Below are 13,253 nucleotides of genomic sequence, written 5' to 3'. Positions count from 1 at the left end.
AGGTCTTTTGTGAAAATAAAAGCTAATTTATAATTGATGAGAGTTTAAAACTTTCTTATAAGCTTATATGTATACGTGTTATATTGAAAAAGTAGATTTTTTAAAAAAATAAAATTTATTTATTTATGGCTGTGTTGGGTCTTTGTTTCTGTGCGAGGGCTTTCTCCAGTTATGGCGAGCAGGAGCCACTCTTCATCGCGGTGCACGGGCCTCTCACTGTCACGGCCTCTCTTGCTGCGGAGCACAGGCTCCAGATGCGCAGGCTCAGTAGCTGTGGCTCACGGGCTTAGTTGCTCCGTGGCATGTGGGATCTTCCCAGACCAGGGCTCAAACCCGTATACCCTGCATTGGCAGGCAGATTCCCAACCACTGCGCCACCAGGGAAGCCCTGAAAAAGTAGATTTTTGATCAAGTTTTCTCTGAGAGGTATTGTTGAATATAAATTAAGAATGAGCCTCCTTTAAATGATAGCGTCAGTGAGTTTTCAGTGTAATGTTGGATAGGTAGCTTGAGTACCATCTTTTTATGTTCTGTTTATTTTCTAGGAAGTAGTCTTATTATAAAACACTGGTAATTGTTATGTTCAAATGGTTATAGTATTACCAAGTTTGTGAATTTAGTAACTACTTTAAAAATATATATTACTACTTGTCCCTGTTCACTTATGTGGCTGAGGAAAAAAAAAACCCTCCTGCCTCTTAAATAATTTTTGGATGTTTTGATTTTGGTAAGTAGGACCTGTTGACATGTATCTTCTTGGGTTTTGCTTTTTCTATCTCAGATGTAAATTTTAATATATATTTTTATACTATGCATACATCTTCCAGGTGAATAGCAGTCATTTCAAAGACCTGGGATTAATGTATAAAGAAAGATTTTAACAGTGAATTATATGAAGGTTGAATAAGTGGCAGAATAACTTAGCTTAAGTTAGATCTGATGAGGGTTAGCTTTTCAGGGTAAATACCATTTTAGTTGAATTTACTTAACAGACTAAAAGGAACAACTACCATTGCTATGATAAACATTTGGGATTAGGTTATAGAAGTTGTTAAACATAGACATTTCCTTAAGCCAAAAAATTTTCTTAAAATTTTGTAACATTCTATTTTAGAAGAGGATAGAAAATTAAGTTGAAACTAATCTTATACAAGCAGAATATAGGCTAAAATAGTGTTTTTCAAACTTCTGGATTTTAGGGAACTGAGGTTTAGGAATTTAAAAACTAGTGTGTTTGACATTAGGTTGCCATTATTTAATTTTGTCAAGGAAGAATGCTTAAAAAGACCATCACCACCATTATATAAAATAAATAAAAATTTAATACCAAATGTAGGTGGTTATAAACTCAAGGTAAAGGATAGTACTTCCCAAGAAAAGAAAATTGTAAACCTTTGCTAATGTTTATTTCCAAATATTTCATTGTTCATAATTTCTGAATCATTGTATTAGATGACTTAAGTCAACAGATGCATAATATTTCAAAGGAAAGTACAGGAATAAGATAATCAAGACATTCAAATATGACTGAAAAGTAAGAACTTTTCCTCAGAAAAGAGATTGAAGTATTTTAAGGAGTAATAATATAAACAGAACCATTTTAGCTTTAGGTTAAGATGGCTAAGGTTTGACTCTGGTTAGTTAGAAGATGGATCCTACTACTTTATTTTCTGTTTTCCAATTTGTCTGTCACCACCCCTCATGTACTAAAGGTGCATAAGTAACCAAACAGGACAGAAAAAAGTAACCTCTTCCCATGACTGGTTAGAATGTCAGTTTTCCTACTCTGAATTGTTCCTATACTTTTGTAAGAAACCAGGATCCAGTTTTAGAATAGGAATAGTTAAGTTCCTATTTTATAAAAAGCAGTCCCAAAGATGAAACTCTACCGTCCCAAACTCAAAGAGGGTATATAGCTTTTTATATCAAAAAGAAAGAGAATCTTGTTCTACTGGTGCGTTTTTGACACCCATGCCTCAGTTCCCAGTAGTTGTGTGGATTCACTGATTCAGAACTTGTAAGGTATACTTAGAACAGTGCCTGGAACATAGTAAACCCTCTTAATGTTAGCTATTTTTAATATTTGTGTGTGTGTGTTTAAGAATGAGAATTGATTGGTAAATCAGTGAAACTGAATACAAACAAGATAGAGTGATTTCAAAACACTCATTCTTTAGACCTGAAGATAGAAGCACAAAATTGGATTCATAGAGGATAGTGCAACATGAAGAGTAGAAGTTGATGGGGCTGACTGAGTAAATAGTAAATTTATGGCAAGAAGTAAATGTATAAGTGGATTCAGTCAAGAGAAATCAAATCATGTATCTCACAGTCTTTGTGTGTGTGTTCTTGCTGATTTACCTAATAGTTATTAAGTGTTGCTATGTGATGGGCACTGTGCCATAAGAATTAGTAAATCTAAGTCTGAAGCTTGTGAGACAGTGGCCATGTAGTCTTTCCCTATAAATTCTAAAAATCAGATTTTACATGTTTTTGTGGTCCTTTAATGTAACTACTGCCTAAACATTGTATACTGTGGTTATTACAAACATTAATAAACTTGGTTTTAACCTTCTTTTATAGATAGTTTTATCGCTATGGTCACTAAAAAAAAAGTTAGGTACATACAGTAGGCTTGCAGCTTTAGCTCTTCTGGCCTTAGATCAGATTTCCCCACAGTGTTTTTACAGAACACTGATTCTTTAGGAGCTCCTCTAGCAAAGGATTCTCTTGTCAGTAAATTTGTGAAGAGCTGCATTTTGTATATTCAATTTAGAATTATAATCTCAATGACTTGAAAAGGCAAAAGGCAAACACACCTGTTTAATCCAGCCTTTTCCAAATGTTGTTTCCAGAATCATTTTCCATGTAAGATATGGAACCTACCTCATAACTACTTTTCACACTTTTTTTTTCTTCCTTCATTTGTCAGGTCTTCAAAGCCTTTTTAAAATTTTTTCTTCTGTCACTGGGTATGCCTGCTTTCCTTACGTCCTAATATGGTACAAACTTTGAATTACTGTGCAAGACTAAATAGGCAAATGTCTAGAGCAAGCCTATGAATAAAATGCTTCAGCTTTTAAACATGCTTTTTATTTACACTTCAAAGCATAGAAATGAGAGAAAATTGTAAAATGAGCCTCTATACACTCATCATTAAGCTTTAGCAATTATCCACTTATGGTCAATCTTATTTTGTCTGTATTCCACCCACTAACAACCCTCTGCCTCCTTATTTTGGAGCCATTCCCAGTCATCATATCATTTCAGCTGTAAACCTTTCAGTATTTATACTGAACCTGTTTTGTTAATATTAGAGCCTTAAAAAAAATAAAACAATACTATTATGGCACCTAAAAATGATTAATATTTCTTAAGTATTACCAGATACCAGCATTTCCATTTCTCTGGTTTTCTTATAAATATTCTACTACTTCCTTTTTTTTTTTTTTTTTTTTTTGTGGTATGCGGGCCTCTCACTGTTGTGGCCTCTCCCGTTGCGGAGCACAGGCTCAGTGGCCATGGCTCACAGGCCCAGCCGCTCTGCGGCATGTGGGATCTTCCCAGACCAGGGCACGAACCCGTGTCCCCTGCATTGGCAGGTGGACTCTCAACCACTGCGCCACCAGGGAAGCCCTTTACTTAACTTCCTTTAAGGATCCAGAATAAGATTCATATTTTGATTTAACTTGATTGGTATTGTGGAATTATAAATTCATAGATTTAAACATTTCATGAGTATTGATCCATTGTTCTCAGTTATTGATGTCCCATCTTTGGCTAGTGGCTAGTATATAGGTTTGTTCCTGAGTTCTTTTGACAGGGCTCTAGTGGGTTATGATACTTTCTCTGCTTTCTGGTATGAAAAGGTGTTCTAGGTTCATCTTATAAATTTTCTCTTCCAGACCAGGAACTGGCCATTTCTCTAAGGAGCTCTGGTTCTTTTTACTGGGAACGGTATTTAAAGACCTCAGTCTGAGTACTAGGGATGCTCATTCCTACTGAGTTTGTTACTATAATCTTTTTCGTGGTAAGAGCTGGGAGTGGGGGAAAAAAACACATACGTTCATATAGACACGTGCACATATACATACATATCCTACTGATATTTCCCATTTAATTCTGTACTATATGGTTTTTATACACACGTATACAGGTATACCTTGTTTTATTGTGCTTTGCTTTACTGCAATTTGCAGATATTGTTTGTTTGTTTTAACAAATTGAAGGTTTGTGGCAGCCCTGCATTATGCAAGTCTGTCAGCGCCATTTTTCCAATAGCATTTGCTCACTGTAGGTATCACATTTTGGTAATTTTTGCAGTATTCCAAACTTCTTATTATATTTGTTCTGGTGATCTCTGGTTATTTGGGGGCACCACAAACCCTGCCCGTATAGGACAGCAAATTTAATCAATCAATGTGTGTTCTGACTGCTCCCACTGACCAGTCATTCCTCATTTCTCTCCCTCTCCTCAGGCCTCCTTATTCCCTGAGACAAAACAGCATTGAAATGAGGCCAGTTGATAACCCTGCAGTGGCCTCTAAGCATTCAAGTGAAAGGAAGAGTCACACATCTCTCACTTTAAGTCAAAAGCTAGAAATGATTAAGCTTAGTGAGGAAGGCATGTCAAAAGCCAAGATAGGATGAAAGCTAGGCCTCTTGCACCAGTTATTCAAGTTGTGAATGCAAAGGAAAAGTTCTTGAAGGAAATTGAAAGTGCTACTCCAGTGAACACATGAATGATAAGAAAATGAAATAGCCTTATTGCTGATATGGAGAAAATTTTAGTGGTCTGGATAGAATATCAAACCAACCACAACATCCCCTTAAGCCAAAGTCTAGTCCACAGCAAAGCCTTAACTCTCTTCAACTTTGTGAAGGCTGAGAGAGATGAGGAAGCTTCAGAGGAAAAGTTTGAAGCTAGCAGAGGTTGGTTCATGAGTTTTACGGAAAGAAGCTGTCACCGTAATATAAAAATGGAAGTGCCAATATAGAAGCTGCAGTGTGTTATCCAGAAGATCTTGCTAAAATAATGAAGGTGGCTACTGTAAACAACAGATTTTCAATGTAGATGAAACAGCCTTATATTGGAAGAAGGTGCCATCTAGGACATTCATAGCTAGAGAGGAGAAGTCAATGCCTGGCTTCAAAGCTTCAAAGGTCAGGCTGACTCTCTTGTTAGGAGCTAATGTAGCTGATGACTTGAAGTTGAAACCAGGGCTCATTTAGCATTCTAAAAATCCTAGGACCCTTAGATTTATGCTAAATCTACTCTGCTTATGCTCTGTAAATGGAACAACAGAACCTGGATGATAGCGTCCAGTAAATAATTTTAAAATTAAAACTTTAGAGAGTTGTAGATTCATCTTATAAATTTGAAGTGTGTGCTAAATATAGAGATTTACAAAATTAGGTCATAAGAAAAATTTTTTTAATAAATAAATAAATAAATTTATGTATGTATGTATGGCTGCATTGGGTCCTCATTGCTGCACACGGGCTTTCTCTAGTTGTGGCGAGCAGGGGCTACTCTTTGTTGTGGTGCACAAGCTTCTCATTATGGTGCCTTCTCTTGTTGCAGAGCACGGCTCTAGGCACGCAGGCTTCAGTAGTTGTGGCTCATGAGCTCTAGAGCACAGGCTCAGTAGTTGTGGCACATGGGCTTCATTGCTCTGTGGCATGTCAGTTCTTCCTGGACCAGGGCCCGAACCCGTGTCCCCTGCATTGTCAGGCGGATTCTTAACCACTGCACCACCAGGGAAGTCCCCATAAGAAAATTTTGAAGAACTTACTATAAAAAAAATCACTTACATTTTTTGCCTTTTTTAGCTGGATGAAAACGTGAGTTTTATGAGTAGATGTTTTGCATGAGACAATTGGAATTCCTTACAGGAATATATTTTATGTAATAGCTTCAAAAAAATTACAATTTGTTTCTGGCCTTAAATATTATATATAAGTACTTAAAAATTTTTAGTTATATGACATGATGGACTAAAAATTCCTGAGCTGCATTTTAATAGGCATGAAATATTTTAAATTTATCATAAATTTATATGTGCAGGTTTAAAATTTATACCTGGGGACTTTAATATCACGCAACTCATAGTCAAATGTCATTGAACATGTAATTGTTTCTACGTTTCACATTATGCTGTACTTTGAGATTGTGCTGTAAATCTTTTGTGACTCTGAGTTATTTTGGTATGTTGCTAACATTGATTTATGTTAGTTCACATTACTTTCATTTGAAAGCATTCTTTCTAAACCAGCCATTTAATCTAAAGTACTTAGACTTGACTGTTTACTCAGTTTTACCATATGCAGGTCTGAAAGCTTTGTAGGGAAGTGCTTTAGTTTTCAGTAGAAAAGTTCAGGGTTTTTGTTTGTTTGTTTTTTTCTTCTTCATTGAGATATTTATATTTTGTAATAGTGATACATCAGACATTTTATGGTATTTTGTGATTATTTGATTAATTTAAAAATAAATACACATGCAAAATTATTCTTATATTTGTTAAAGGTTTTTAGTTTATAGTTATTATATGAGCCATTTGTGAATTAACAAGAATTAAGATCTACAGCCAGAATCTTGAAGTGCTTTGAGATTGTTGCCTTGAGTAGCAGTTATCCTTTTACTGTAGACATGGAGACATAGTTCTTCTAGTCAGATATTGGCCAGTAGTGAAATAGCGCTACTCGATTATGAGAAATTGTTCCTGTTTTCTTTTTATAAAGGAATTTACAGTCACTAGGCTTATTTTAGAAGTAAATAACAATATAAAGTACATTATAAATTGCAATAATAAATAGTAAAGAAGTAAACCACAAAGCAAAAATAGACAACTGTCTTTCACTTGTGTTTATTAGCTGATTTAATTTAAATATTAGGTACTATAACATTTCATTTTTTTCTTCACAAATTATTAATATTTTATATTCCAATGTTCTTAATTGTTTTAGGCTGCAGTTCATGGAGCTCGTTTCAAAGGGCAGGATCTAAAACTGGCTTGGAATAAACCAATAACTAATATTTCAGCTGTTGAAACAGAAGAAGTTGAACCTGATGAAGAGGAAGTATGTTTTTTTTCCACTTGTTTTTACCCTTAAATGTTTACATTTTTATATAAAATGTGATTTTATGGCTGTGATTTTAACATAAAACTTTTATTCCTGAGCCATCTTCCAGGCAGGGGATATCAGATAAATGCAGACAACTTTAAATTTTATGTATTAATGAGAACTGTGGATTGCTAATCCAAAAAGAATATATGAAAATCATATATATACTCAGTTTTCATTTACTCTTAGAAAACATTAATTATTCATTAGATTTTTATCCATAGGAAATCTTGTGATATTTTAAGTTTTAGAGTATATATTCTATTCAGTTGCTTTATTAACATTTCAGGTTTCAATTTAATTCGTATCATTTTAGTTCATTAGAATGAATGCCTGCTATATGGTAGATACTGTGATAGGCACAAAAATGAATAAGACACGGTCCCTGTTATCAAGGAGCTTATAATATGGAAGAGGGGGTGGTGACAGACACATAAGAAATTAATTATAATAAAAGGCAGACTGATGCGGTAAATAAAGATTTGAACAATATGCTGTGGGAACCCAGAGGAAGGAGTGATTGTTTCTTTCCAGAAGAATCTTGAAGGAGGTGGTGGCAGTGGAGCTGAACCCTGAGTGATAAAAAAACTTTTCATAACCAAGAGCTGGGACTGGGAGTATAGTTGAGAGAGGCATTTTAAATGGCAGAGGTATAGGTGTGGAAGAGTATATTTTTTCTTGGGTAACAGCAGGTAGTCTGATGGCTGAGAGATGAGAGCATGAAGAACAGTGAAGTGGAGAGCCCTTTGAAACCAAAAACCTAAAGATAAGCAACTCTGTTTTGTTTAATCATGAAATAAGCTGTAGGGGAAAGTTGAGGAAGTTAAGGAATGAAAGGTAAGGTGGGGAAACTGAATGGTTCCATGTTTTACCTTGGTTAGATTTTCATAATGGCACTTCATTTTGTTTGAAGAGCATTCAAGGCTGTTATACATATCCATAGTCAAATGCAAGAATAAAATGTGTACTTTGAAACTCATATACATGATTTGTCATTTTATATTTTAGATTATACCTTTGTCCTTCCATGAGTTTGAATTGAATGGGGAGAAAAGCAGGAGAGCTCCTGGTATTAGGTATTTTGAAAAGTTTGAAAAGTAGACTGAGAAGCTTTTATGAAGGGAATGGGGAAAAGAAAAGAATGCTGTAAAAGAAAATGTTTGTTACATACAGCAGAAAAGAAATATAAATATTGATAAACTTTATTCAAGTTGTTGGTTGATTTAGTGTCAGAGAAGACTTATTGATGTTTTCTTTAAAAAAAAGGTGTGGAGCAATGTTTTATAGGTATAGAAGATGGCATAATTTGATAAAGAGAGGCAGGAGAAACGGCATGTACAAAGGCTTTGATTTTTTTTTGGTGTCTATTTGATGCAAGCAATAGAATAGATAGTATTGAGAAACCATTGAGTGAAGATTGGTTTTCTTTGTTTCTTGAATGTTCTAGCTATAGAAATACCTTTTGTATTCGACTCTATTGAGAGTAATCAGTGTTTAAAAGTGTCACCTTTTTTCTTTTCTTTTTTTTTTTTTTTTTTTTTTTTTTGGGTAAATTCCTAAATGCATTTTAACCTAAAGTTTCAGGAAGAGTCTTTGGTGGATGACTCATTACTTCAAGATGATGATGAAGAAGAAGAGGACAATGAATCTCGCTCTTGGAGAAGATGATTTGACTGATCATTGATCTGCATATGATAGAACTCTACCTGTGTTTCATTAGTATTATCTAATGTACTTTTACATATTTGTAAAAACAATTTTTGGTAAAATGTGATGAAGATGGATTTCACAAATAGACAAAAGAGAAGAAAACTACCTTCTGAATCCTGTATTTTGAAAGATTGATGTTTGCCTTTTATTTCAGTAAACAATTGGTAAAGACATCACACTAGAAACATATGCAATGTTTTTATTACATACTTCTACTGAACATTACAGAATTCTTTGGGTTCTTTGTAATTTAATGAATAGGTCTGAAGACTTAATGACCAATACTTGTTATAACTTAGAGGATTTTGTTTTACTCCAAATAAGGAATGAATTTGCATTTAAAATCTTAATGAATGTTTTCAAAAATGAGTAGGTAACATAGTACTCTAACTAAAGTCTCCAAGTTATGTATTCATAATATTACATAGTAGTATGCTTAGGCTTTACTATGTATTAGCCTTTTGTTGGACTTGTGTATGTATTTTACCATATGGGTTTTAATGATAACGGTGTATGACTGCTTTGCATTTGAGTCCTTATGCATTCAGATGTTAAAAATAAAGTGGAATGGTCTCTTGAAAAGAAAAGAAAAGAAAAAAGCAATGACAAAAAAAAAAAGACAATGTTCCTTGATTTAAAAAAAGAAAAAAAAAAAGAAAAGAAAAAAAAGTTAAAATAAATAGACCATTCCAGATGGTGATCTACCCTTCCCCCCAATTATCACAAAAGGAGCTATAATCACTAACTTATTCTTAATAATAATAATGGTTACCAGTACCTTTACAATAATGTTCAATCCATTGTTTAAAATTTATACCACTTCAGTTTGGTTTGATCCTATAAACTTTCAACAGATGTCTTAAATTAAAAGCAGGCTGATTAGTTTGGAACCAGACTTCAAGTAGAACTAACATTTGGTGAATAAGAAAACATCACATTACATTTTGGATGTATGAAAGAAAACTTGACCATTTGAAGATGTATGAATAAAGAAATGTACTATAGATACTACTTTAGGAAAACACTGTTTGGTAAGTGTTCCAGTCTGATATTTTAAGTGTGCATTTCCTATACTTGTATAAAAAATCTTTGACATTTGCAACAATATTGTGATTTTTAAGTGGCTTTCTCTGACAAGTGAACATGATCATTGAAAGTTGATACAGCAGTTTCCAGGAAATAAATGCATTCTTTGTAGAATGGAGGGTGGAAGATTACATATTTACCTTTTACAGTTTATCCTTTTGGTTGCAAGTGTTTCTACCCCTCCTGAGAATATAGTGATTATATTAAAAGTCACATTTTAAAAAATTACGTTCTTCCCATACTGGGGTCCTCACAATCACAGACTGTAATTTCACCACCATAGTCTTTTTGCCAGTGGAGTAGCTAGTGGATGCTGTTCCTCTTTTTCTTTTCTTCCCACACTTAGGGTTAAAGTTATATATATATTCTTGATGGTAATAGTATTTCATAGGAATGTTTTGGCTTGCAGTTGATGCACATGTTTATATTTAAAATTTCACTATCAGATTTCTTTTGTCAAAATAGTGACTTTACTTGAAACTTCTTTACTTAGAGCTGTGATATATTTTGATGTAGTCTCTTGTATGTTGACTGTGTGCTATTCTGATTCATTAGGTAAGTTTGTTTTCTTTTCTTTTTAGTAGTCGTGAAAGATGCCAAATTGGCAGAGGCTCACGTTTCTTCTCTTTACACCAAACAGGTATTATAAAGAAAGAAAATCTTGCAAAGGCCAGTTAAATCTCCATGCTGATTTTTGGCTTTATAATATGATTAGTAAATTTTAGCATGATGTTTTGCAATTATTGTAAAATTCCCTTATAATGTAACTGAAATCACATACTATTTACTTAAACCCATAAATAGTTAATCACTTTCCCTAATCTTAAATTCTGTAGTAACCTAAAATTAAAATGTTTTACACCATGTTGCTTTGAATGAATCAGAAGACAAGTATGTTTTGATAGGGTCCTGCAGTATGGGGATTAAATATTAGCAACATTCATTAGGTCCATAATTATATTTTTATTATCATTAGTATGATTTTAATTATAAATATTATGTAGTATGAAATTGCTATTGGATTTTTTCAAATTAATGAGTATGTTTATAAATACTAGTACTCTACATGTACTTTCATGTGTTCTCATTTAAAACTTAAGATATCCCTTTGAAGTAGTTGTTAATTCCCATTTTACAGATAAGGAAACTTAGGCTAGTAGAGATGGAATGATTTGCCCAAAGTGACAGCTAGTGAGTAGAAGGACTAAATTTGAATTGCAGGCATTCTGATTTCAGTGCCAACTTTTTTTAAACTTCTATATTGTTACCTCCTTCCTAATTATTAATTGGGCATGAGATTGTGTTCACAATAAATAGTAGTTGTTACACAAAATTAGTAGACTTGGTCATTAGCCAGTTCATACCTTAAACCATCCCTTTTAACACAGCACTTTGTTCATATCTCTTGTTACAGTACTTATGTTGTAATATAATTTATCTGGTTTATATGTCTGTCTTCCCCACTAGATTACAAGCTCCTCTAGGAAGGGGACCATGTCTTATTCATCTTTTTATCTGTAGTGATTATCATAAAGCCTGGCTCATAGTGGGCATTCAGTTGTTTGTTGGATGAATTAATGGATGAATGCATACTTAAATCTCCAACAATGGAGTGACAATTACCTCCCTTGTTAATTCTTATCAATTTTCTAAAAATCTCTCTTGAAGGTCTTCTCAGTCATTGGGACCGTCTTAGTAAACAATTGATACTGTTAAGTATTGCACCAGTGGGGGTTACAAATACTGTTGGAGGAATATACACGTAGTCTTAGTGGAATTTCCATAACAATTAGTAGGCTATTAAAATTTTGGAGTATTAAATGTCCATTCAGGAGTAAAATCGCCTTTTGGTTTCTATTAGTGTGTAAGAATAGAAATGTCAAGAGCCACTAATCTAGTCCATCCCATTGATTTTTTATATCCGAAGATGAGCTAGTGTAGAATACTGGACAAGGGTTAAGAGATTTAGCTTTTGGTCCCTAGCTCTGTAACTTGACTCTCTGGCCTTAGACAAGTCTCTTAACTTATCCAGGGTTGTTTCCTTGTCTGTAAAATGAAAGGGGTTGGACTAGATGATCTCTAAGGTCCTTTTCATGTCTTTAGTTTTCCCTGATAGTATATTAGTGTTTGATCTAAAACAATTTAACATATCTATACCAATTCTCCCTACCTGTTGTTGCTGTTGCTATTTCTATCATCTTATCAGTGGAAACAACTTAGATTTGGTTATGATAATTCATACAGTGTGTCTTGGTACAGTTATGTATATAGTGTTCCCAAATGTTTGCCTTTGCTACCAAATTCCTTTTAACCTAGGAAGTGTAGATTAACTTTTGTAGTCACACTTTTTCTTCTTGCTTGTAACTTTTCCTTTCACTTCCAAACTTAACGTTTAAAACTCTTTCTTATTACAGTATGCTACCTGAAACTTATACACGCTTTTAAATTCTGCAGTTCTAACAAGTTCTTTGCTGTAGTATAGATCTGGGCTGAGGTGGGAGTAAAAAAGGGATTGAGATGTAGGTAGCTACTTTTTCCAGGAAAAAAATTGAAGGAAATTATATATCATTGGTTTAAAAGATTGATTAGGATTACCTCAAGGGATGGTTGAGTTGTCATTTTACATATTTCACTCTATTTTATGTCTCTACGTAAGCAGTGTTGCTTTAACTGTTATTGGATAATTGTAACATTTAAAGTTTCATTTTAGTATTTAACCAGTACTCAAGCATTTAATGAAATCATGTTGCATGAATGGGAGAGTATTCCATAGCTCTTGTTTTATTTTGTAATATGATAAAATGTATCAAACAGTAGTTTACTATAAAGATAAGACTTCACTGGTTTTAGCTGATTACCTGTAGAAAGTATGGCTGAGCTTAATTGAAGGAAATTTCTTGTTACTAGAACTGTTTTATGGGGACTGTATTTTCAGTCTTACTTGGAACACTAATCACTGGCTCTAAGGGTTACAAAAAGAAGGCAAACAGTTGCTTGTTTGGTATGTTGAAATATCAGTGGCTATTGTAGAATATTATACAAACTTTATCAGTCTGTATTTTCTTTCTTTTTTCCCCTTACCTATAGTGTGAACTAACTATAGAAAATCAGTTTTAGTCCTTCCAGAATTTATGTAAATATTTGTAAGATTTTCTTTTTTCTTCCCTTGCAAGAAGTCTTTTAGCCTTTTAAAACAAAAATGTCCTGCATAAAGTTCTGGCTTATTAGGTTAAGTTCACCTTTTGGTCTTTTGCAGGGCTTTTCTCATTCTTCCAAAACCCTATAATTAAAGCAGAAATTTTAATCTAGGAATAAATCGTCAGCATACAGTA

The 13,253-nt window shown here is 33.7% G+C and overlaps 1 protein-coding gene across 13 annotated transcripts in view; it reads left to right on the top strand.

The window, feature by feature from the left end:
• RBM26 (RNA binding motif protein 26) overlaps positions 1–13,253 on the top strand; it is an 84,341-nt gene that overhangs the window by 66,823 nt on the left and 4,265 nt on the right. For 8 of the 13 annotated variants that reach the window (XM_067016688.1, XM_067016683.1, XM_059042367.2 and 5 more), the window contains 3 exons: positions 6,967–7,080; positions 8,704–9,866; positions 10,503–10,561. In XM_067016688.1, coding sequence (XP_066872789.1) covers positions 6,967–7,080; positions 8,704–8,793 — 204 coding nt within the window. In that variant the 3' untranslated portion in view covers positions 8,794–9,866; positions 10,503–10,561. The remainder of the gene's footprint in view (positions 1–6,966; positions 7,081–8,703; positions 9,867–10,502; positions 10,562–13,253) is intronic. The other 5 variants (XM_067016689.1, XM_067016687.1, XM_067016686.1 and 2 more) reach the window with 2 other exon arrangements.

This window comes from Kogia breviceps, chromosome 16, assembly GCF_026419965.1.
Source record: "Kogia breviceps isolate mKogBre1 chromosome 16, mKogBre1 haplotype 1, whole genome shotgun sequence".
Lineage (NCBI taxonomy): Eukaryota > Metazoa > Chordata > Mammalia > Artiodactyla > Physeteridae > Kogia > Kogia breviceps.
Note: the sequence above shows the minus strand (reverse complement) of the source record. Positions and strands in the feature narration are given on the sequence as shown.